The sequence below is a fragment of the Agelaius phoeniceus genome, chromosome 17, assembly GCF_051311805.1.
Source record: "Agelaius phoeniceus isolate bAgePho1 chromosome 17, bAgePho1.hap1, whole genome shotgun sequence".
Taxonomy (NCBI): domain Eukaryota; kingdom Metazoa; phylum Chordata; class Aves; order Passeriformes; family Icteridae; genus Agelaius; species Agelaius phoeniceus.
Genome location: NC_135281.1, coordinates 848,699 through 873,840, shown reverse-complemented (window position 1 = coordinate 873,840; position 25,142 = coordinate 848,699). Strand labels below are relative to the sequence as shown.

Below are 25,142 nucleotides of genomic sequence, written 5' to 3'. Positions count from 1 at the left end.
AGTGTTGACAGCAACAGCCATGAAAAATCAGTGTTTCAGATACATCTCAGAGGCTCTTGAAAGAAAAACGTACAGAACAGCTATACTACAGTATAGCTAATGATTTTTCAGCCCTCCCTGTCTCTAGGTATTAACTATTTCATTCAACAACTATCACATGTAGTCTATCAGCCTACATCAAGGTCCAACAATAATTCTGGGACAGAAGGATAAAGTGGAAGCTTGTGCCAAGAGCATGCAAGAAACTGTACTACTGAGCTGCCTGCTACTAGGGTCCTGGTGTGAGAGCAAGCAAGGCATCACAGAAACAACTATTTAATGGACTAGTGAAGAATTTCTTCTCTGCTGTGCCAAGGCAATAAAGGATCCCAGACAATAGACTGTATTCTGCACTAATTAAAGCTTAGAGACAACCTCCTGCCACAGTCTAATCCAGAAGCTTGCACCCCTCAGACTTGTGTCATTGCCTTGACCATGCTTTAATGGGAATTAAAATACATTTTCACTGCAAGTTAAGAGCAACAGCAGCTAAGAGTAGGTGGTAGACTTCAAAGCAATCAATAAACAGCAGAGAACTCTGAATTTGCACAAATTACTATTCAAAGTCCTTTATAAACAAAGCCTTTAGTAAAGTGACCCAAGTGCAGCTGAGCACTTTGAAGGCCACCTGCAGTGACACATATTTAATACTGATAAAAGCAGATGATCTGATATTTAGGGGCATATACTTAACATTGATCTGAAGTTAAGTACCTTTTCAGGGGATGCTGTTATTTAATCTTACTTATCCAGTATGTATGTCCAACAGCAGCAGGTAAACTTGCCATAAACTATGAATAAGGTAATGATGTTCGCGCACTCTGACAACGTAGCTGTGTACAAGACCCAGAAACATGTCTATCTCAACATCATCATCCAAGGATGTCAGGCAGCAAGCACTCCACCACCAGGTTCTTTCAAAACTACCAGTGAAGGACAGTCAGCATAACCATGCACATTTGACAGGCAGTAAGATGCAGGCACAGAGCAGTCACTTACTACAAAATCCTTCAGTAAATCACAAACGTAGTCAAATCTTGACTAACAAGGGCAGGGACTGTCATGATGTTCTCTTAGTTTACCTCAGTTTTACACAATGAAAAGCACATGGTAACACAGTGATGCGCTTCTGCTTTTCCCCTTACCCTCCAGTCATCCAATAGAGATAAATCTTGAACCTCTTGGAACAGTAAACATTAAAGTATATGAACTATATGTCATTCTAATCACAGCAGCAAAAACTCAATTTGCTACTGCAAAATTACAAGACATTTGGAGGAACACTTTCCTCCTAAGTTTGCAGCACTAGCAGTCTCATTTGACTCAAGAGCCTCCACACCTGATGAGTCCTCTGACTACAGCTTGGAATCCCTAACACTCACCTTGGTACAAAGAGATTTTGGAGATGTTTGAGAATGCTTTGAACATAAAGGTTTGGTTCCTTAATAACAGGTAAAGGAATAGAGTCCTTAGGTAACACAAGAGCCATAATCCAATCTGTATACACATCCACACAGTATTTCACAGTATCGCCGTCCAAAGGGAGGGTCAGTCCATAACAAACCACCTCCATAGTCCATTTTACCTAACAAACATAATGCAAAAGTTATTAAAAATAAATATTGGTAAGTAAGTGCTGGTCAGAGCACATTAGTTCTAACTCAAAAAAAAAAAAAAAAGCAACAGTAGTTATGTTGTATGGGCAATTCTGTTTAACATATCCTGCAAGAAAACACCAAACCATTAACTCATATATCATGCTATTACGAAGATGAATAAATGGCAAAACACTCTCTAAATTCTGAATCTCTTAAATCTAAACTATAGAGAGCTCTTCAGAACACACAAAAGCTGTTAGTGAAAGATTTTCAAATTCTAACAAATACTTGTACTATACAAAGACTTTTTTTTGAAGTCACATACTGTTGCTTCAAAACTGAAGGTAAGTAGAAAGGCTTTGTGTTAAATGCTAAATTCTTTGGGTTTGTTTTGATGGTTTTTTTGTTGGTTTTCTTTAGCCTGAATTTTGTGGTATAGTAGCTCAGGCAAAGTTACTATTAAGTCATGAAGTACACTGTTGCTATGATCTAGCTGCTAATAAAAACCCTATGGAGATCACTAAACTAAAAATGTAACACACTTCATAAAACTTGGGACAATAAAGAGAGAAAAATAAAAGAGGCTGTAAAAATCTATTAAACTGTCACTCCAGCATAAAGGAAACTATCATCTCCAAGGAAAGGCACTTACTTCTTTGTCTGTTTTTAGTAAACTCTCACTTCCAACAGATGATGTAATTAAAGCTTGTCCAAGAGGACGCACCACTGCATTTGCCACTTCTCTCCCCACATTCTCAGGATAGCTGTGAAGTACACTGGTATTCCCCTGATCATTTTGAATGACAAGATGCAAGGATCTCCACTCTGAGTACATAGTGCCTCTATGCTACAATCCAAACAACACCTGGGGGGGCAAGGAAGAAAAAGAGACAATTAGTTTAAATGTCTATGACATGAGTTAGCAAAACTGAGGCTGTGTATCACAATCCAGACCCTTGTAAATTCTAGATGCACATATACATTTCATACATTTCACAATCCAGAAAAGATTCCAACAGTTGTCCTTCAACCTTAGTATGTTTTTTACACAGACGAGCTTTAACATAGGTTGATTACAGAGATTACAGCAAGTTTCAGTTCAGGACTAAATGTCTATTTTAGATACTTAAACCTGTGAAGTGACTTCACCTCACACTTCTGCTTACACCATCTTTGCAGGAAAGCTGCTTCCATTTACACAACATCTTCAGGTGAGTAGAAAACACTTCTACAAGTATTCTGCTCATGAAGCAATGGCTGCAATTCACCCTGTTCCCTTTTTCACCTCAACAGCAGTTAAAAAGAGACCCCAGGAAACTTCCAGGAAAACCTTAGTCATCTGAGAAGACAAAAATTCAGCCTCTTTCATATTCATAAGGTATTTCTACAGCAGGTACTACTCAAAACTGGTAGCTGAAAGATGCAATTCAGTGATAATGAAGAGTGCCCCTTATTTGCAGCGAGTTCAGGACTGGCTGAGCCTTAGTGCATCACTAGCTTAAACCCAGCATCACTTTACTGTTTCATTACAGCACATACAGGTTCCAAATCTATGGCGTTGGGGTGCATTTCAAATCATTGTAAAGTCAATACACAGAGAGAGTCACTCCATAAAAATCTACATTTGTCCCACAGATTCCAGGCAGAAAAGCCACTAGGAAATTTCCCAGGCAGCACTCTCAGAACTAGACACAGCTCTCCTTTCAGTAACAATCCCAGCACAACTGCAGTTACATATATCCCCTCACTGCCATTTGAGATCAGGAAGCCAAGCTGACTGTGAACTAACCAGATTTTTGCAGTGATAGGAAATTGGGATGGGTATTCTGGCATTGTTGTGAAACCTCAACCAAGAGAGGCAATTAGAAGCAGAAGTTCAGCTGTGCTCCCACAGTCCACCTCCAGTCAGCAGCACTCTTGTGTCCTGAGCAGTGGTTCATGCTGCACCAGCAGCACAACCGATACCTCTGTGCTGTATGGGGCAGGGCTGGGAGCCAGGCCAGAACCCCCTACCCTGGGAATGGGTGCAGCAAGGCAGCACCAGTCATGGGACTGCACTGGGCAGCTCAGAGACACCTACCACACACAGCCAACTTTGATCCACACATCAAACACATCCAGAGATCTGATCTAACTCAGATGAGAAACATCTGTGGCAACATAGCTGTTTTGTGAGGAGAGCAGTGAGGATCCAGGGCCAGAGGGGTGGCAAGAACATCCCTCTGACAGCAGAGTGCTTTGTACAGGCTCACAACAACGTTAAACTGCTGCTCAAGCAGGTGGTACCACAGCAGCCTGTGAGAGCCACCAGAACTGCGACTGCACCATCTCCTTTTCCTCCTCTCCCACCAGAATTGACAGCCTTTTATCCATTATCTGAGCCAGGTGACCACATGAACAAGGAAAACAGGGTTGGCACAGGAGAAAAGCAAGGAGTGTTCAAGAGACGCAGCTCAGAGCAGCTCAAGCTGTCATGGATGGCACTCCAAGATCCGTATGCCAACTACACTTACCTGGCACAATTTGGAAGCCAGTTAGTTATACGGGGAATATTTTGAACACCTCCCTTAGACATTAATTGGCCCAAAACCAAACAAGAAACCAGGCCTGGAAATATGCATTCCTAGGGAAAAACCTATTTAAACAATCTGCCTACTTAGCTGACTCCCCAGATGTTTATACCCAAAACCTATGCAAAAAACCTGATGATTCCCTTCAAGGGAGACAGAAAAGTAAGGCAGCAAGATCTTGTCTTCCAAACTACATCCTTCGTGGTTTGAGACAGCAATCGTGTGTTTATCTGCTAGTGAGTTAACCAGAGCAGCAGCAGCCTGCAGGACGTCCAATCCCTACATCCTTCAGGTACCTTCCCTCCTCTGGGGACTGAAGCAGGGGGAGTGCTCACGTCACTGTGGTCAAAACCCTTAGGCTTAGAGAAAAATGGCAATTTCAAGACACAGAAAAGTCCCGTGCACACACACAAATCCCCCCAAAATCAAACCAAACCAAAAACCCAAACAAAATACCCTCAAAAACGAAACACCAAACAAAACCTAAAAAATCCCAATCCTCAGTGATGGCTTTGATCACTGCTTAGCTCGACTATCTAGGTTTCCATACTGGTATCTTTTCCTTTCATATCCTATAGCTACAGACGTGCTTCATCTTCCCCCTTCTCTTCTACCTGACCATCATCTTAGTCTCCAGTTTGTGTTTGAAGTCAAAGCAGAAGGGACAGAAGTGAGATATAATCCACTTTCCAAGACTTCCCCCTCCTTTCTCATCCCCACAGCACTTTGCCTCTATTCCCAGAGCAGAGGCCCTACCCCCTATCCCACAAGGGAAGAGGGGAAGCACTCCCCATTCCTCTTCTGTGACATAAGTTCATTAGAAGCATGTAACCCAGTAACAGTATTTGAGGAACATTGGTTTAAATAAGCTGATTTGAACTGATAAAACATCATCTCCTTTCCATGCCTGCCCTCCAGCTGGCAGTGAACAGCTCATGGCAGGAGCTTGTCAGTGTGTGATAAGCACAGCACATTCACTGTGGCCGCCCTCATCCCAGAGCAGGGTGCCCAGGTGTGTGGAACTGCTGTACAATACAAGCAAATGGCAGGCAATGCCTATGTGGGAGCTTTCTCATCTAGAAGAATCCTGCTGTAGTTTAGAAAACCTTAATTGCACTAAGGCAGGGGAACGCGAGAACACAATCACCCATCCTCATGCAGCTCTCTGCCACAATGAAACAAAGATGCAAAGCTCTTCTGGGTGACCCTTCCACACTTCTGAGGAGTAGCACTTTTAACAGATACAGGATATATACAATATGCCATGCTGAAGAGGTTTAGCAACAGGACAACCAAAACTTCTCATACCACACACTCCCAGCCTGCTGCCTGACATTCTTACATAAATTTAATCATCAGCCTGTATCTTGTTAATATTTGAGACTTCCTTTCATCTTGCTGTAAAAGAAACCTGTTCATTTTAGCAATACACAGGAATACTGAAAGAAGTAATTGCTTCAGATGCAAAATCCTTATGAGGGAGATTTATCAGGGTATCGATCTATCCACCCCCCTATATTTAGCAGTTAAAAGTTTTTATTTGGAAGGACTAGAAGTTACTTTTTATTAAAGACTCCAGTTCAACTGCCACTTGAATTGGAAATGGCTGCAATCTGTTAGGATTGGACTATCTCTAAATCAGTCTAGTATGCAGCTTCTCCTAACTGGACAGGAATTAAAAAAGGCTGGAAAGTCTCCACACAATGATATCCAAAACAATGTTCCTGACAGATTCCACACACTGACAGACAGTTTCCTCAAAAAGCACCTACTGCTGTGCAGCAGCAGGACTCCCTCCCAAGACGCTGTATTTATCAGTAACTACTGAAACACCAACAGCAAACTGAAGACCAAGAAAGCAACTGTCACATCACACCTGATTCTGACTTCCGTTTTTGCAATACTTCTGTATTTCAGAAGCACCCTCACTTGCCCAGCTAACTTCGCACAAGTTTCATGAAGCTGAATATTCACATTTCACATACACATATGTCTTATTGGGGTTCAAATCACTAAGGACTCTCAGAAAGCTGATTAAGAGAAGGGATGAGTAGAATAATGAATAAACCCCTGTTGTTCATCAAGCAGTTTTACACACTCTTGTATGCTCTATGTTCCTGAGACTGTATGTTCCTGGAGACTGCACTAAATAAAACATCCTCACACTCTCACAGACAAACCTGGAAAGAAATCACCAGCATTAAAACTAGCAAAAGCAATGAGACATTATGAAACTGAGCACTAATTCCAATATTCCCTAATGTGGTAAATAATCTGGATTTCAACGTATTTCCTCCCAATCTGTTTCATCTTAGGAACTTCAGTTGTTATTACCATATAAACCACAGAAACTGGATGTCTCAGCATTGAGGATCCAAGATCCTCAGTTCTCAAACACTGCAGAAGCCAGTGAGCACAAAAGAATAACAAGTCCATAAAACTCAAACAATAAAGTTCTATTTCCAGTTTCCGAAGACCTAATATGAACAGCTACAGCCAAAATATTTAAACTCCTGGATCACTACAGTTAGACAGCAACAACTAAAAAGAGCCACATTCTGCAGTTACTGTGAAGGAATGCGCAGAAGGTCCAAGCCTGAAGTTGAGGTGTTCGGAGCATGTGCAGGGAGAGGTCAGGGAATCACTACTCAGGTACAGAGCAATTCCTCAGAAAATGTACACTAAGGGAGGGAAGTGCTGGGGGCAAACATGAACATTTGGTCGTGTTCAGCAGCTTCATATGTAAAATGAAGTATTTTCCTACGATGCAAAAGAACTTCAAGCACAAAGACAAGCTGTCCCAAAAGTGGACCCTTCTTGGCTTTTACTAGAACCAAAAAAGCAGAGCAGACAAAATGGACAGTAGGACAAGAGACGCAAAGAACATCAGCAGCGATATGCTCAAGGAAGGCTGAAGGCCTAATTGAGCCTAAACGAGAGAAGCAGCCACAAAAAAAGTCTACATCAAAGTTCTGGGATATCAGATATGCTTTATAAGTATTCCCTGGAAAAAAAGAAAGTCCTCTCATTTAACATGACCTCTGCTACCTAACAGTACTAACATTTGCTCTTCAAAGGAAACAATTCTTGCCGGAAAGCCATCCTGCCACAACCCACCTTCCCCCAAAGCACAAACCAGACATTTATGAGCAATTTTTCTCAGTTGCATGACATTCTAAACATGAACAGCTGCTATATGCCCACTTGTCCCACTACCCTCCAAGTTTATGTTGGAGAAGGCGAGTTACATCTAGCTGAGACTAACTGCACCTCTGGTATTAAGCCTACCAGGCCTGAGGAAGCACAGCCCTCCTGGTAGCTCACCTCTGGAGCCACCTAATATGTTAGCTCCGCCTAAGGCATGCACTGTGTGTAAAGAACAACAGCCAGAGCAGAGAGCAGGAAAAAATAAAAATTGCAAGAACCAAATAGAAGACCTATCTGAGAGAAAGACCAGCAGAAAATTAGTATTTTAAGTATTTTGCTCAAGAAATTAAAAAATATGCACATCAGGGTTACTATCAATTTTTTCTAAAAGTCTATATTCAATGCAAGAAGAGAAAAGTCAAACAAAAAACCAAACTCCTGTCATCCTTTCCCAAGCCATTCAGCCACAACAGTACCAAGGGTCAGAGAAGAGAATCCCAGCTGCCCTTGCCCCAAGAAGACAAATTTGTCAGATTTTATTGCATTACTATAGCAGAAATTAATACATGAATGTGCCAAAGGGAAGACTGGGTCTCAAAGGATCCCACAGGATTCCAGCCTCACTATCTCCAGCACTCCCAGTTCATGGACCCCAATGCCTCTAGTTCCTGGAAACACTGCTGGACACAGCCTGGCCAAAGCAGGAGGCAGGGCACTTGCTATAGAGAAGGCCACTGCCTACAAGTTGCATACTGTTACATGTGAAGATGAGCAGAGCCATAGGAAAGCAAAAACAGTTTTGTATGTTTTGGATATTATTCTGCTTTCAAGCATCATTACTCAAACATCAGTACTACTCTGCTTCTCACTATCACTCTCATTTTTAACACTAGATTTGAGAAAATTATCTTCCAGGCCAGTCACCTGACAGTTTAGTAACTTTTCAAACCCCTCATTTATGCGAAAAACTATTTAATGAACTTGACCACAAAACAGTGCACCCGACTGAACAAAATTTTTACTCAACAGTTTCCTTTGCATTGGCACTTATTCGTCGGTCCGGTTTCTCGTGAAGTCTCCAAACTGTTCAAGCAGGAAGGACTCTCTTGCAGGCACGGCCCCCTTACTCCGGGGAGAAGCCTCGCTCGCTGCTGAGTACACCAAATAAATAGGATCTACTATCAACTGGGCACGGAGACCAAAATGAGACAGGGAAAAGCAGAATCCCGACAGACCCCAGGAGGCCTGAGCCGGGCATGCTCGGCACCAGCGCGCTGTTAGTCGGACTCTGCGGGGAAACAGCGACACAAACTTTTTCCTCCCTCAGGTCCAGCTCCCGCTCGCAGGATCCACACGGGAGGAACGGTGCGGGTACCACCTCACGCTCCTCCCACGGACCCGAAACGCGATTCGACCCCCGGGCCGGGGCAGGGGCCGAGAGGGGCCCTGGGCCGCGGGGGGTCACCGAGAGTCGCTCCCGCCCGCCCTGCGGTGGCTCCGCGGCACCAACCAGGCGCGAGGCGCTGGGGGAGCCCCGGGGACAGGCTCGCCCATCGCCCGCCCCGCTCGGGCCCCGCCGCAGCAGCGCAGAGGTCAGCGCGGTGGAGGCTCCGGGCGGCGCCCGCGCCACAGGCCCTGCGGGCGGCGAAGCGGGCCGAGCCCGACAGCGCCGTGGCGGGAAGCCTGGCCGTCTTACCTGCGCCGAGAGCCCGGCAGACATGTCGGGGAGCGCCACTCCCTCAGGCCGCCGGCGCCACGGGGCCGCGGCCACACGGGACCGGGAGCGCCGCTCGCTGCGCTCGGCCCGCACCCGCTTCCGGCAGCGCCACAAAGCGCACGGCGGGATCATGCCCTGCGCATGCGCGAGCTCACTACAACGCGATTCCCCGCCCCTGCACGCTACTCCAGTGCCGGCGGCACCGAATAAGTCGCAGGGACAGGCTGTGCGCATGCGTAGAGCGGCCGCCGCCGTGCCTGGCGCCGCCGTGATGCTCTCACTCTTAAAGAGGCCGCGCACACCGGCCCCGCCCATACCCCGCGCTGTCCGCGGATCCCGGAGCTCCGCCATCTCACCGTTCCCCGGGCGCTGCACCCAGGCCTGGGGAGGGCCTGTGCAGCGCACCGGGACTGAGCACCCCCGGGCCCTCGGGTGGAAGGAGTTTTTGCTGGGCCGCTCTAGCTCGAGCTCCAGCGACCGGCAGCCGCCGGTGCCGTTCTAGCCTGGCTCCGGCTTCTCTTCCACTGCCACCGCGGGCTCTGCTGGTGTCCGGCCCGGCCTTGCCCTGCCCTCAGGCCCCGCTACTGCTGCGCCCCGGCAGCCGCAGCTCAGCCTGGCTGTGGCTGGGAAGGGACAGTGACAGCACCAGCTCTGTTTCCCCAGGCTGTGTCTCTCTCTTCCCGCGATCTTTATTCCCATTCCGCGTTGATTTGCTACTCCCCTGGCCCATAGTATTGACTAGTTTGCGGGTGCTGCTAGTACTTAGCTACAGTGACATAGGTTACCTGAGTTCAAACACTCTGGGCAGCATGTGAGAGGGGGATTCTGCCCCTCTGCCCACTCAGGTGAGACCCCATCTGCAGAGCTGCCTTCAGCCCTGGGGACCCAACATCAGAAGGATGTGGAGCTGTTGGAGCAAGTCCAGAAGTCGCCATGGAGATTGTGCCAGGGCTGGAGTCCTTCTGTCCTGGAGCCAGGCTGGGAGAGCTGAGGGTGCTCACCTGGGGGAGAGGAGGCTCCAGGGAGACCTTGGAGCCTGTTCCAGTGCCTAAAGAGACTGCAGGAAAGCTGTGGAGGGACTTTGGGGTGAGGGATGGCGAGACAGGACAAGGTGGAATGGCTTCCCACTGCCAAAGGGCAGGGTTAGAATAGGTTTCTTAAGTATTTCTTTAGTATTTCTTTACTGTGAGGGTAGTAAAACAATTTTCCCAGAGAAGCTTTGGCAGACCGCCCGTGGAAATAACCAAGACCAAATTGGACAGGGCTTGGAGCAATCTTGTCTAGTGGAAGGTATCCCTGTTTATTGCAGAGGGCTTGGAATAGATGTCCTTTAAAAAGTCCAACTGCTTTCTGATTCTGTGAAACACAGCCAGTGGAGAAAGCAGCACAGGGCACTCTGCAGGGAGCAGTGCCTTGCTCCACAGCCCAGCGCTGTTTAGGGATGGTTCGAGGGCCTGGTGTCCTGAGAGCCCCTGGCAATGGGCCCCTTTACCTCACTCCCTGCTGCAGCTGGGAGTGGCACCATCTGCCTGCCTGTATCACCCCTGTGTTCACCTCTCTGCAGTGTTCTCTGCTTTCTGCAAGCAGTCCAGCAGGTGATAAAGTCAGCCCGGTCTCACAGATTCCTTATGGGCTGTTCCACAGGGGCCAGGTTTCCAGGTCCTTTCTTCAGCACTTGCCTGCACTGTTTCTTGTTCAGTGCAGCGCTAAGATGTTAACCTAAACAAAGAGGAGCCTGCAAAGTGATTTTTAACCTCTTATATTGCCATCCATTGAAGGAACATCAGATGTCACAGTGCAAACTGTATTCCTGTTCCCCTTCCTGGCAGGAAGACTTCTAGTCTGCACATTCTCTGCATGGAGGCTGCTGAAAGCAAGAGATGTGAGTTTCATAATAAAGATTTGCTCAGTGCTTTTAATGTAAATCTTTTCCTCCTCTTTGTTCTGTCCGCAAGGGCAGAACAGGGCCTTGCAGGACACATCCCTTCACAATACCATTAATCTTTGGTCCCTAATTAAAAAAAAAGAGAGATCTGGGCTGCTGGGGGTGATAGAATGCAGCACAGTTGGAGAGGACTGAGTGGAAAGGGCATTTGTGTCTTAGTTTGAAAGACAGGTGTCTGCCAAGGAAGGCAGGAACCTCCCTTGGAATGCAGAATATGACCCCCTTCCCTCTGAATTATTATAACTTTGAAATGACGGAACTTTCAGGCAAAGATACCAGAAAAGGAATAGCAGGTCCTTACTAGCGTGTGTGTGTATAACAAGGCAAGCCAACACCAAGCCCGGCAGCACCGACGAGCAGACGCAGAGCCCCAGGGCCGGCCTGGTCCCGGCTGCAGGCACCTTCCCCTGCGGTGCAGTTCCGGGCACAGCCAGCAGGGGCGCTGCTGGCTCCCGGCCGGGCAGGGCGGGGCGATGATTCCCCCGGGGCTGCAGGGGGCGCTGTGGCGCAAGCTCGGCCGCCTCAGTGCACGGTAATGGTGGGCGAGGGTGGAAGGGATGGAGAAGGGGCTGCCTTTGGAACCCTCAGGGATGGCCGGTCCTGCTGAACCTCTGGCTGGGGAAACGGACTGCAGCAGGAAGCTTGGAAGCAGCTGGAACGGCAGAGGTGAGCTGATCCTGTTGTAATAAATGAGATGTAACAGAAATTCTGCAGCATGAGCAGGGGCCGCGGAGCATCCCAGCAGGCAAGGGTATGGGTAGCGAAAACTGGGAGCAGTGGCAGAAAGCAGCCTGGCTCCTGAACACGGCTGGGAGACCCTCCCTCTGAGAGGGAAGGGGTTCGGGGTCCCAGGGCTTCCCCTGAGGCACCAGAGCAGATGGTGAAGGTCCTTTTTTAGTGAGGTAGGGTGTTAACAAGGTCCCAGTGCAACGGCCACTCCCACAAGCAGAGCTTCACTCATAGTAGGAGAAGACAGCAGGAGACGGAGCCTCTCAGGGGTGGCAAATTCTCCCTACAGCAACTACAGCCTGTCTCCCCTCTGATGCCGAGAGAGCCAGAGAGAGCCAGGAGCTATGCCCAGCCCCTTCCCCCTGCCCAAATCTCCCGGTATCTCTGCCCCCCCTAGAGAAACCCCTCAGCTAAGAGAGTAGCCAGCCCAACCCTTCCCCTGCACCACGGCAACTTCTTTTTTCACTCTTAAGTACCAGTCAGTTTTGTCTCCTAGCAACATATGGGAAAAAATTCCCTGAGAGAAAGCAAACAAAAGGAGCAATCCTAACATCCAACAATTTGTTACACATGAGAGTCTCAGAGCCAACAGGCACATGTGCAGAGGTGAAACTGCAAAGCTGGCTCATGGACCCCCATTCCCCAAATCACAGTCTGCTTGCTGTGCCCATCTTCCTCTTGGCCCCTTACCTGCTAGATCAGAGGAGCAAAAACTCCTTCCAATCTCGTACATTTTGCTTGACAGTGGCAGAGCAAGAGAAGTTGAAGTTCACCTGTAGCAGCCCATGGAGACCCACCTTTCCCTGTGTGCTCACTATGTGTGACTTCAAAACCACTGAAGTCAGACATAGTGATCACACAAGGAAAGGTGGCTCCTGTGGTCCCCTGCACAGTGGCCTCAGGGCTGCCAGCTGTGGTTGTGCTGCCTCCCAGCTCTCTGCAGTTCACCCGGTGTGGATTCTTCATGAAAGGAATGAGAAGAAAGTGTTATTACAAAAAACCTGTGTGCCTGATGGTAAATAAGGCTAGATACAAAGAGGTGAAAGAAGCAGTGGGGAGAGCCATAAATAACATGGGAATTCCACTATTTGACACAGACTATTACTCACCCAAGACTGTGCTACATCTATGGATTTAGAGAGAAAGAACAGAGACACGGGGAAAAAGAAAAACGGGGGGCTGGGGGTACATTAGAAGGGAGTATTAAGCATTTTGGGAAGTCTGTACCTCTCAAGTACCACAGCCACAGGGGAAAGAGAGAAGGGAAATGCGGCTGGGAAATTAGGATAAAAAGGAGGCTGTGTCCTCTAACAATTTTGAGAGACCTCATGGGGAATGCCCCATGGCCACTGCCTTTATTCGCATACTGTGAAAGGACTCCTCTGTCTCCTTTTTGGGCAGAAACCTCTGGTGTTTGTAGATTCATTTTTCTGATATCCTTGTGAAAAACGCCAATCACTTGTTTTTAAAATTTTAAAAGTTTGATAGTAATAAAATGGTTATAAAGATAGTAATAATATTATAGTAATAAAAATTTGGACAAGTAGGATTAGGACAATACAAGACAATAAAAACAAAGAGTTATGGACAATCAGGTACCTTTTTCTGGGCAAAATAAGCCCGAAAAAGGACCCCCGTTAACAGAGGATTAACCCTTAAAAGCAATAGCCTGTTGCATATTCATACATTTCATACATGATGCATAAATTCCATTCAAACAAAGGATTCTGTCTGGTCAGTGTCAACTTCTTCTGGAGCGGTGGCCAGTGGAAAGTAAAACGCCCAGGCTAGATAAGTGTCCAACCAACCTCCAGCCAGTAAGGCACTTCCCCAACCGGAAGTCAGGGCCTTGTGCCCAAGGCGATGTCAAGCCTTGCGGACGTGTGGCCACAGTAGAGAGCTCCAAAGTCGCAGGATGAAATGAAGAGGCGACTCTCAGTTTCTTCAGGGAGGGTGGTTTTATTGGTAGGGAAACGTGGAGGTTCAGGTAGAAGAAGCTGAGAGCCCCGAGGCAGGGAAAGCCTCGGGTTTTACAGAGGGTGGGAGGGGTGAAAGATAGCAAATCAGAGAGGGATACATTAAGGATTGGCATAATCGGAGAACCCATCAAACACAGTTGTGGGAGGGACCCTGGCCCCTAACCCAATCACCCGACATCCTGGCCCGAACTTTCTAGAAAAAGAGGCAGGGGTGTCGAGTGACAGGCAGGCCGTCAGGGGTGGAGAACAAGAAAGATAACCAAGACAACTGGGGAGGGGTTTGGGGATTGACACAAACTGGTAACAGGGCAGGACCTTCTGAGAGAACAATGGGGGGAAAACTGAACAAGCATAAAACACACCACAACATCTCCCCCTTTTTCGTTTAAAAACAAAAGAACTGTAAGGGCAAACACCATTCAAAATGAAGTTTCAGCCTGCTCCGCGTCGCTAGAAACCGAGCTGGAGTCTTCAGGATCGGAGTTCTCCGACGAAGCGGTGTCAACTCTTTCTCCTTCTTCTTCTGAGACTTCCGCTCGGCTGACATCTGGGACATTGATGGTCCTGGATATAAGTCTCTTTACGAGTCCCCAGACTATGGAGCAGGCAATCAAAACAATAAGCAAAACTAAAAGGGTGGAAAGTATAGTCTTCAGGATGGACTCAGCCCAGCTTGACAGGCCCCATCCTTGAAAGAGGTCCCCCAGCCAGTCTGATGTCTGTTGTTTTATTTGGTGGACAAGGCCTTGCATTTTATCTATGGCCACCCTCGCGTCCTCGGCCCGAGATGACAAATTAAGGCAGCAGAGGCCCTCAAACTCCTCGCAGCGGTGGTGATGCAGTAAAAGCAGGAAGTCAATTGCCGCGTGATTTTGGAGGGTCGCCTTCCTTGTAATTTCCTCGTCTGTGAGGAGGTCTGATAGCATCGCTGATGTTAAATTGGCTTGCTTAGCTACCCAACACTCCAGGTGGGCCAATTCACCTAGAGACTTGGCCACAGACACCCAGGGCAAAAACAGGGTGAGTGCTACAGTTTTTGGTTTTGACCAATGTTCAATTTGGGAGTCACAATCCGGGTTGAGATCTTTGAGATCTCTTTTGGAGCGGGCCGAATTCAGTTGTGCTCTTTTCATTTTCCAATCGCGAATTTGGGTAATGTTGGGTGTAAGCAGCGACAGCCGCCCAAAAGTGCAGATACCTCCGGCTAGACGAGCGGGGATGCCAGCCCAAGCTCGGTCTCCGCAAATGAAAAAGATACCTTGGGGCAGGGACAGCGGTTGGCTACCCAGGGTGGAAGCAAGTGGCATCGATGGTCATTCGACACCACTGGGCAGCTTTGTACTCGGGCCTTGATGGTTTGATCCACGAGTACCTGCTGTCCCAAGGGTTAGGGGCGAACTGAAACCAAATACAGAGGGAAGCATTGGCAGAGCCGAGCAAATTAAGCTCTGGAGGTTCAGAGCTCAAAGGGGCCAGCCCCTTGACTCCTTCTCCCCAGGCATTTTGTGCATTGATTTTTAGAGGAGGGGTCTTGGATAAGAGGGAGGTGAGGGAAGTATTGAAAGGGGAGGGAAATTCATTAAGGGAGAGAGGGATGCCCACAAGGCATGACGACATCGGGTCCTCTGCTGAGCCCATATCTAAACATATGTGTTCTTGGCCGAGGGCGCTCGCGAGGGTGCGCCAAATGTTGGCCTTGGGCTGAGGGACGATCCATGGGCCCACTGATGGCATCAGGGTCCAGATGAGGACGGCTGTCAAGCGGGCTAAGATGTAGACACGTTCCATCGGGGGAAAACTAAAAACAAACAAGAGACAGACATAAGGAATGACTCTGAATCAGGTCCTGCCCGGGGCAGGGAGAGGGTTAAACTAGGAGTGGCTCCATCCCTGGGAGCTTCCGCCGCCGCCGCCAACATGCCTCCGTGACCTGTTCTACGTTTTCTGCTCTCAGAGTCTTCCCAGGGCAGAAGGGCTTGACCCACTTAGCGGGGATCCATCTCGGACCTGAGGGGGTGGACACGCAAGCGTATCCCCTTCCCCAGGTCACGAGATCGAAAGGCCCTTCCGTTTTCCAGGTCTCCGGATCCTTAATCAGGACAGGAGGCCTGGCCCTGGGCTGCAGCTGCTCATGTCTCCCGAAATGTTGCACGATAGGCGGATTGAGATTTTCGAACGAACAGTTTAGGAAATTAATGGTAAAAAGCGCCTTCGCGAGACGGATATGGGGGGACTCCACCTTCACGGCCACTCGTTGTTGTTCCAGAACTCTTTTTAGGCTCTGGTGGGTCCTTTGTACCACGGCTTGGCCTGTCGGGGAATAGGGGATGCCGGTCTTATGCTCTATTCCCCATTGTTGCAGGAAGCTTCGCAGCTCCCTGGATTTATATGCCGGGCCATTGTCTGTTTTCAGGACCTTGGGGATGCCCAGGACAGCGAACGCTTGAACTAGATGTTTTTCACAATCTGCTGCCTTTTCCCTTGTGTGGGCAGAGGCATAGACTGCGCCGGAGAAGGTATCCACTGAGACATGTACGAATTGCAAACGGTCAAAGGAAGAATGTGGGTAACATCCATCTGCCACACCTCGCAACTAGATAGACCTCTGGGGTTAGCTCCCAAGGGTATTGTTGGGAGCTGGTGGGACTGGCATTGAGGACATGTAGCCACGATCGCCTTGGCCTGTTCGCGTGTAAGATGGAATTGTCGAACAAGGCCAGGGGCGTTCTGATGAAATTGCTGGTGGCTGATCTTGGCCTGACTGAACAGATCAGGGAGTGGGGCAGCTTGAACAGGAGCGGCAAGGGCGTCAGCATGCCTATTGCCTTCCGCAATAAACCCAGGCAAATTGGTATGTGACCTGACATGCATCACATAAAAGGGTTGCTCTCGGTGGGAGACTAAGTTCACAAGCTTAGAGAGCAAGTTAAACAAAGGGATGTTTGATACCTCCTGTAAAATTGCATTTTCGGCTCTGGAAACTACACCCACGACATAAGCTGAATCAGTGACTAAATTGAATGGTTCAGAGAACCTCTCAAATGCTCTGACGACTGCGTCCAACTCAGCAACTTGAGGCGAGCCTTCCACCTCGGTGACATCTGCCTCCCACCGCTGAGTCTGAGGATCCTTCCAAGTCATCACTGACTTGTGGGATGCTCCAGACGCGTCTGTAAAAACTGTCAAAGCCTTCAGAGGGGTTCTACTCTGAACTGATTTTATAGACAATGTGAATTCCTGATTGAATAATTTGTGGGCCGGCCGATCTACTGCAATTTGGCCGGTGTAGCTGTCCAAAGCCAGTTGAAGCGTCTCATTTGTTTCCAGAAGGTTATCAATCATCTTTCTTTTTAGATGGCCTGAATCAAATTTTAAAGGAATGTGGATGCAGTCAAAGTCACAACCTGCCAACTCTCTGATCCGTGATCTAGCCTTTCTGATCAATTCTGCCACCAGCTCGGCTGGCTGCGTCATCCTTTTGGGCCTGTGATGGCTGAGGAACACCCACTCTATGATTAAGAGGGGATCCCCCGAGCCCCAGTCCTTGCCCTTGATGGAATCGTCCCACTGGAAAATCACCCCATGGAGGTGTGGCAGCTTACCTAGAACAATGAATTTAAATGGCAGACCCAGGTGATATCTGTGGGCCTGCCTGGCCGAGATGGAGTTTTGGATCTTCTCCAGCGCTGTCTGGGCCTCTGGGGTAAGGGACCTTGGAGAACTAAGCTCTTCTCCCCCTTTCAATAAATTGAAAAGGGGGGCTAGGTCTTCTGTTGAAATGCCTAGCCAAGGCCTTACCCAATTCAAGGACCCACACAGCTGGTGGACATCTGCCAGGTTTTTGATGTTAGTTTTAATAGCTAATTTTTGCAGAACAGTGGTCCGCTTCGTTATTTCCAGGCCCAGGTACTTCCAGGGTGGCATCTGTTGAATCTTATCTTGCTGGAGCTCGAACCCTGCAACAACCAATGCATCGATTGTCAGGTCAAGCGCATGGGTAAGTAGGTCATTGGTCGGAGCGCACACTAGGATGTCATCCATATAGTGGTAAGTAATGGTGTCTTTGGTGGCTGCACGTACTGGGGACAGCAAGGAAGCGACGTACCATTGGCAGATCACTGGGCTGTTCTTAAGGCCTTGCGGAAGAACCCGCCAATGATAGCGCTTGCTTGGGGCTTCACAGTTGATGGCAGGAACCGTGAAGGCGAAACGCGGAGCATCGTCCGGGTGTAAGGGAATTTGGAAAAAGCAATCTTTTATGTCAATTACGACCAAATTCCAATTTTAGGGGAGCATCGTTGGGGACGGCATCCCTGGTTGGAGAGGCCCCATATCTTCAATGATGTTGTTAATTTGGCGGAGGTCGTGAAGGAGCCGCCACTTATCTTTGTTGGGCTTTTTGATAACGAACACTGGGGAGTTCCATTCGGACATGGTCTCCACCAGGTTGCCTTTAAGTAGCTGCTCCTTAACGAGCTCATTGAGCGCCGCTAATTTTTGCTTGTTGAGCGGCCACTGCACTACCTGCACTGGTTTATCTGATTTCCAATTCAGTTTCCAGGTAGGGCGCTCATCAGTGACCACTGCCCGAAAAAACCTGGGGAGCTACTGGGAGGTCAATTCGGGCTCCCCACTGGGCCAAGAGGTCTCTCCCCCACAGGGGTTCCGTGTAATCTAATACGAATGGGCGCACTGAAGCCAATTGCCCATCCGGCCCCGTAATTTGTACGACGCTCTTAGATTGGCGTGCCAATTGTAAACCCCCGACACCTCGGACGTGGCCAGGCGCGTTTTGCAATTCCCAATGTGACGGCCATTCCCGGGAAGGAATGATCGTCACATCTGCTCCAGTGTCCAACAAGCCTTTAAGAGGCTTGCCCTCTCCCCCTTTCGAGATATGACAGGTGATATGAGGCTTTTCCCGCCCCAGGACCTGGGCCCAAGCTACTGTTGGATTTTGGAGTTCAGCTGGAGGAAGCCCCAGGGCCCAAGTCATTTCGGGAACAGGGATCGCTTGCGCAATCACCTGTCCCTTGGGCAGGAGAGTGGGGGGTTGGACACAGTGCAGCCCCACGGCGAACAGTCCCAGGTCAGATGGCAGAAGACCCAGGATTATGTTCACCTCTAAAGGTGTGTGTTTAGTGTCTCCGACAACGACGTACTTACACCTTATCCACCCCCAGTTTCCTGGGCATTCCGGGCTGACTGACACGAGTTGAAAATCGGAGTTCTTAAGATGTAACGGCTCTGTCAGCTGCAGCCGGAAGGGTCTGAAAGCAGAAAAGGTAGTTAGCACGGGTCTAGGTTGGAGACATGCAACATATGACAAGTCCGGTGAGAATATGTCTTGTTTGGCAGGCGGCGGTCCCTGAGATCTCCCCTCCCTGCATGGTGTTGGTTGTCCCGCCCTATTTTTATCATGGCGCAGGGGGGAACTGCGCTCAGATGTTAGTTTTTTGTCTGGGTTTTCCCCAGGAGTCCCTGCCCCTTTTTGAATTCATAAAATTCCCGCCGCAGCGGGCAGTCAGGCATCCAATGCCCGAGCTTTCCGCACAGATGGCAGGGTGATTTGGCGGCGGAAGGACCGGGAACAGGCGAGCGGCAGGTGGCTTCAGAGAAGGTGTCTTCAGGCGCTTCTTCTGCGGCGCTGACTCGGGGCGGCAGCTGTTTTTTCTTCTCTCCCTCCCTAGATGGCATGATCAGGACCTTCCGGGTGCAGACCTCGAGCATATCGTGCAGCGAGGGGGGCGGGTGCACCGGGAGGCTGAGGATGGCATCCCTACACGCAGAGTTTGCATTCGTGGATGCCACTTCCTTCAGGATATGTTCCCGGGCAACCTTGTCCGCCACTTGCTGCTCAACAGCTTTTCGAAGACGCTCGACAAAATTGAGGAAAGATTCCTCGACGCCCTGAAAGATCCTGGAAAAAGAAAGGAGAGGAGCCGCCCCCGGCAGCGCCAGGAACGCCTTCTCGGCTGCCCGCGCTGACTCCCGGAGCGCCTCCTGGGGGATGGCACTCACCTGCGAGTGCCCATCTGCCCAGCTCCCGGTCCCAAGGAGTTGATCGACGGCCAGGACATTGCCCGTTAGGTCCAGCCCCATGTGGGGCTGTTCCCACAGGCTCGGGAGGGCCTCTGTCACTCCCCTCTTCCAGGCTGCCTCCCACATAGCCCGCTCGGTGGGATTGAGCAGGCACGTGAAGAGGCGCCGGATGTCATAGGGGGTGACATCGGCTTCGGTAAGTGTTGCCTGCAACACTCCCCGAAAGTATTCGCTGTCCCGGCCGTAATCTTTCTGTGCTTTGCACAGCTCCTTGATCTGCGAGTGGTGTAGTAGGACCCATTGGCGACGCACCCCACCATCTCCCTCTGGATGGTAAACAACCGGGGCTGCAGATGGTATCGCAGCAGACCCCGGTTCCCGGTTCCCAACTCCCCCCCCCGCCCCAGAACCCAAAGTGCGGGAGCCGGAAGGGAGAGCGTGGGAACCGGGAGAGGAGGAGGTAGGGGCGTGGCTGGGAACTTGGGCAGGGCGGTCTGATATCAAGGGACCCTCCCAGGAGGCAGAGACAAGGGGTGGAACTTTTTGACTGGCAGGGGGTGGAGAGATGGGAGGTGGTATGGGAGGGACCGAGGGAGGAGCCATGGGCGGGGACGTGGGAGGAGAAAGGGGAGGGACTACTGAAGGGGAGGTTTCGGGAAAGGAGGAGGGACCAGGAGGGGGGAAGGACGAGGGGGTAGAACATTGGGAGTGGCCGAATGGCAGGAAGGGGTTGGAGCTTGGGAAGAAGGGATTCTGGGGAGAAGAAGAGGGCTTTCCCGCCATTTCGGCCATGTGGCCGCCTCCATCTTGGGCTCCATAGGAGCCATTTTGGGGAATTGGAGGCGACTGGGAGCAAACTGGGGACTTAGAAATTAGGGTTTTGGATCTTGGGGTTTTAGAAACTGAGGACCTGGGGACGGGAACAGGGGAGGTAGGGGAAGACGAGGAGCCCCTAAGAGTCTCGCCAGGACTCTTAGGGCGGGGGGGACGAGGATTCTGAAGGGGGCCAGGGGACGAATGGTCACCCTGCACGGGGCTGGAGCGCGCTGCACCCTTCAGAATCCCGGTTTTACATTTATGGGGACGGGAAGGAGGGTTAGGGGTAGAGGGAGAAGCGGAAGAACTGGGGCGCGAACTAAAACTGACTGAAGGTTTTTCTGAGTTTCCTCCTACTTTCAAGATAGATCGAATTTGTGAAATCCAAAAAGCTAATGGAGAAAGCGAGGTGTTTCCTGATCTAATCAAGTTCGATAACTTGGCATTTGCCCTCTGCCAAAAGGCAGGATCCTTGATTAGATCGGGGGAGACTTCGGGAAACTCAGAAAAAAGCCATCGGATTAATTTTTTAACTTCCTTTTTATCAACGGAACAACCCCCCCCAACTAGGATACCCACAACTTGGTAAAACAGCCCCTTCTGAGCTGCCAAGAGCGAAAGCTTCGCACCCATCGCTCGATGTTCGGTGGCAGCCGCGGTAAAGCCCCCCCGTTCCAGTAAACTGGAGAAAGAAAGAAATAAGGGTGCCCACCCCCGGCCCCTGTCTAGAGAAAAAGAAGAGTGGTGACGAAACACCAATAGAGGGGAAGGCGACAGGGAGAGTAGCAGAATACTCACAAAGTCCGGAGGCAACAAGCGAAAAGCTGGAACGAGGAGTTTCCTGCGACAGGACAACTCCAGGGTGCAAGGAGCTGCCGTCCAGGGTCCCTGGGGAGCGCCACCTCGCGAACAAGGTCTGCTCGACCACAGGGTAGTTCCGCGACCGCTGGGATTCTCGAAATCCCGTCCGTGGGGTCCACGAGTCGGCGTCCAGGCTCTACTGACATTGTCCGGTCAGGAGCAAATCTGAAAGAGGGGGGGCCCCACGCCAGGCGCCAAAACTGGAGCGGTGGCCGGTGGAAAGTAAAACGCCCAGGCTAGATAAGTGTCCAACCAACCTCCAGCCAGTAAGGCACTTCCCCAACCGGAAGTCAGGGCCTTGTGCCCAAGGCGATGTCAAGCCTTGCGGACGTGTGGCCGCAGTAGAGAGCTCCAAAGTCGCAGGATGAAATGAAGAGGCGACTCTCAGTTTCTTCAGGGAGGGTGGTTTTATTGGTAGGGAAACGTGGAGGTTCAGGTAGAAGAAGCTGAGAGCCCCGAGGCAGGGAAAGCCTCGGGTTTTACAGAGGGTGGGAGGGGTGAAAGATAGCAAATCAGAGAGGGATACATTAAGGATTGGCATAATCGGAGAACCCATCAAACACAGTTGTGGGAGGGACCCTGGCCCCTAACCCAATCATCCGACATCCTGGCCCGAACTTTCTAGAAAAAGAGGCAGGGGTGTCGAGTGACAGGCAGGCCGTCAGGGGTGGAGAACAAGAAAGATAACCAAGACAACTGGGGAGGGGTTTGGGGATTGACACAAACTGGTAACAGGGCAGGACCTTCTGAGAGAACAATGGGGGAAAAACTGAACAAGCATAAAACACACCACAACATTCTTCCTCTGAATCCTAACGGCATCTTCATGGCTGAGCAAGACGGGAAGAAGTTGGTTTCTTCTGATAAGGGAGCGATAAATTCTTTTCCTCCGAAACATTTGGGTGTCCTGTGGCTGCTATCTCAGTGCCAGTACCTCATTCCTCTCTTTAAAAAAGTATCTTACATAGCATAGTTTCTATTTTAGCATTATGCTATAACCTAAAACTATATTTAACACACTACTTAAGAAAATGAATACAGCATAATTTCTAACATAAGGCATATAATATTCATTTTAATATTTGCAAAAAGCCAATCATAAAATATGCATTGTTCACATCCATGCATTATCACAAGGTTCACGTACCTTACAATTGTCATGTAACCTTTATTTATGTATAAAAAAGCTGAGATTACTGTCTCTTTTTTCCCTGTTCACTCAGGGCTCTCTCTTCAAACCAAGCTGCAGCAGAACTTTTCACGGAGCAAAATGGAAGATCCCCATTCCCAGCAACCACATGGATCCTGATGTGAGAAACAACTCTTACTTTTAAAGTTTCAAAGGTTTATTAAACCTTAACAAAAATACAGAGACAGTACATTATAAATGAATAATGTGATGGTTGGCTCTCACAATTAAGAGATGGATATTATGTGTATGTTGTAGTATATGGTAGAGATAATTCATGCTATTTATGTATAAAATATTGTAAAATCCAAGCTATGTCTTTTGACCACCCCAGCTGGGAGCAGAGTCTTATTTTTATTCAGTTAGTTCCCGGACAACATTAAGATAATATCAAGTCTGTTAACATATGAATGGAAACTTCCTGGGCCATGATCACTGACTTCCCTGGAATGTCCGGGCCACTCAAGAGTGATCTGCAACTCGAAGATTGCATCTACTACCAGCGCCACCGTTTACATGTGAATGCTGACTTCTCCGGAGTGCTCTGACATCATCTAGACACCTGGAACCAGACTTTTGTCTAACCCTGCCCATGTATGGCCCCAGTTCTGCATGTGAAGGGACACAAAGGAACATTCGGTCATTTCTGCCCCAGGCAGAATAAACTGTATATAAGCTCGATGCGAGAAGCAGTCAGGGTGAACCAAAGGGGAGACTCTGACATTTTGGCGGTCAGATCCAGGTTCACCCAGCACCGATCCCGGGGTTGATGCTGCCTTGGCTGTGGTGGTTTTTTCTCAAAATTCTGTTTCGCTGACAATCTAATAAATCATTGCTAAATTTTCTTATAAATTTGGCTCCCGATTTGATAATTTATAACAATTTGGTAGACCCCGACATGATGATACTGGGGTTTGGGACCCCCTTTCCCACCCGGGGGGCGCCCTGCTGATTTCAGCGGCCCAAGCGGGATTGGATTCCGAAAAACCCAATCAAATTCACAAAGAGCCACAACCGGAGCCGTGAGCCGTAACCGGAGTCATGAGCTGCAACCAGAGCCACAGCCAAGGGGGATAAAAGGGCCCAATTCTCAGCAAGCTCGGAATGATCTAGAGTGATCTCCAAGACTCGAGTTTTTTTTCACTTGGAAAAATTGACATGCACAAAGAAATCCACACAGGAAAAGGAACTGTAAGTATTGTATGGTTGAGTGAAGCGTGATCAGACACGTGTGTGAGACGTGACTTCGTCACGAAGTGAGAGCAGACCCCACGATCGCAGTTCCACCATCCCACGAGGGACATGATTGATCAAGGGGGAAGTGCAAGGCTTTTTCGAACACACTAGACCCGGGGCTCAGAGAGGGAGTCTAGGGGGAAAACTGGTCATGGTTGGGATCAGGAGGGGGGAAGAGGCAAGCCTGGAAAATTCCAGGAACCCATCTGCCTTATGAAACTGGAGGAAACAGGTAAAAATCAGCCCAAAAAGTCGGCAGAGTGGTTCGCTGTTCGACTGAGGCAGGCTGGTGGCTTTTTGTGAGCTGGGAGACCTGACATCGGAAAGAAAGACGGGACCTGCGACGGATGTCCCGGTGAAACAAGAAAAGGTAAGAAAAATTGTAAAGCTTCTTGAGAAAATGGGGTTGGGAAAGAGCAGACTCCAGAGAAAAGCTCAGGAAAAACCCTCCCAAGTCCCTGGAAGAATTGTACCAGAAATCCCCAGAGATAGTTCCCTGGGATGCATGCTGGAACACTGGGACGTAAACCTGCGGAGAGTGGGGAAGTCCAAGGAGAAAATTATCCATTTTTGTATGGAAAAATGGAGAGGGAGATTGGAAAATACGTGGTCTGGCCGATATTCAGCACGTTTGAAACCTGGACTTGTGAGTCTTTGTTTGACCACGTGGCTGGTCGCAGCCCACGGGATCCTGAGGAAATCAAGTACGCTGACATGTGGAGGCATGCTTGTTCGGGTCTATACCCGGTACGAGCTCTCCGGCACGTGGCAAAAGCTGGAAAGGAATGGGAACCGTTGGAAAATCTTCCACCCCCTTACCTTGTGGCCCCGCAGCAGCCCAATCCCCTGCAGGCACAAGCAGCACCAGGAATGCCTCTCGAAGCAGGGGCTCTGCAAGCCCAGGTGACTGCACCGCCACCACCACCAGAGTAGGCGGCAGCATCCACTTTCCCACATGGCCACGCAGCAGAGGCACAGCCGCGTCTGCAGGTGTCTCTGAAAATCGAGGAAAGAAAGGTAGACGTCTCTAGGGACATCTCTCCCCTGGCACGTCTGTTGCAGTGTGATGCCATTTCCTGCTTCAGCTATTCCAGTAGTTTCCCAGGTGTGGCAATACTTTCTCCCTTCCCCTCCCCTTTGCCTCCTTGCTAAGTGCTGTCAGTCAATCTTATCATTCCAGCAGGGGCGTCCTGTGATTGGCAAAAGTTCAAAAGATGCCCCTCAGCCCTGGGGTCATTAGGTTAGCCAAGTGTCACTTTTCCCCTGAGACCCTG

At 49.4% G+C, this 25,142-nt stretch overlaps 1 protein-coding gene and 1 long non-coding RNA gene across 6 annotated transcripts in view; one reads left to right on the top strand and one right to left on the bottom strand.

The window, feature by feature from the left end:
* RALGAPB (Ral GTPase activating protein non-catalytic subunit beta) overlaps positions 1–9,206 on the bottom strand; it is a 64,601-nt gene extending 55,395 nt beyond the window's left edge. For all 5 annotated transcript variants that reach the window (XM_054644141.2, XM_054644142.2, XM_054644143.2 and 2 more), the window contains exons 1-3: positions 9,051–9,206; positions 2,290–2,502; positions 1,422–1,624 (exon numbers count right to left, since the gene is read on the bottom strand). In XM_054644141.2, coding sequence (XP_054500116.1) covers positions 1,422–1,624; positions 2,290–2,472 — 386 coding nt within the window. In that variant the 5' untranslated portion in view covers positions 2,473–2,502; positions 9,051–9,206. The remainder of the gene's footprint in view (positions 1–1,421; positions 1,625–2,289; positions 2,503–9,050) is intronic.
* A 2,336-nt stretch (positions 9,207–11,542) lies between these two features.
* Positions 11,543–24,863, top strand: LOC143695419 (uncharacterized). The gene is made up of 3 exons (XR_013184579.1): positions 11,543–11,682; positions 17,625–17,721; positions 22,667–24,863. It is a non-coding gene; the product is annotated as an uncharacterized LOC143695419 (long non-coding RNA).
* Positions 24,864–25,142: the final 279 nt, after the last annotated feature.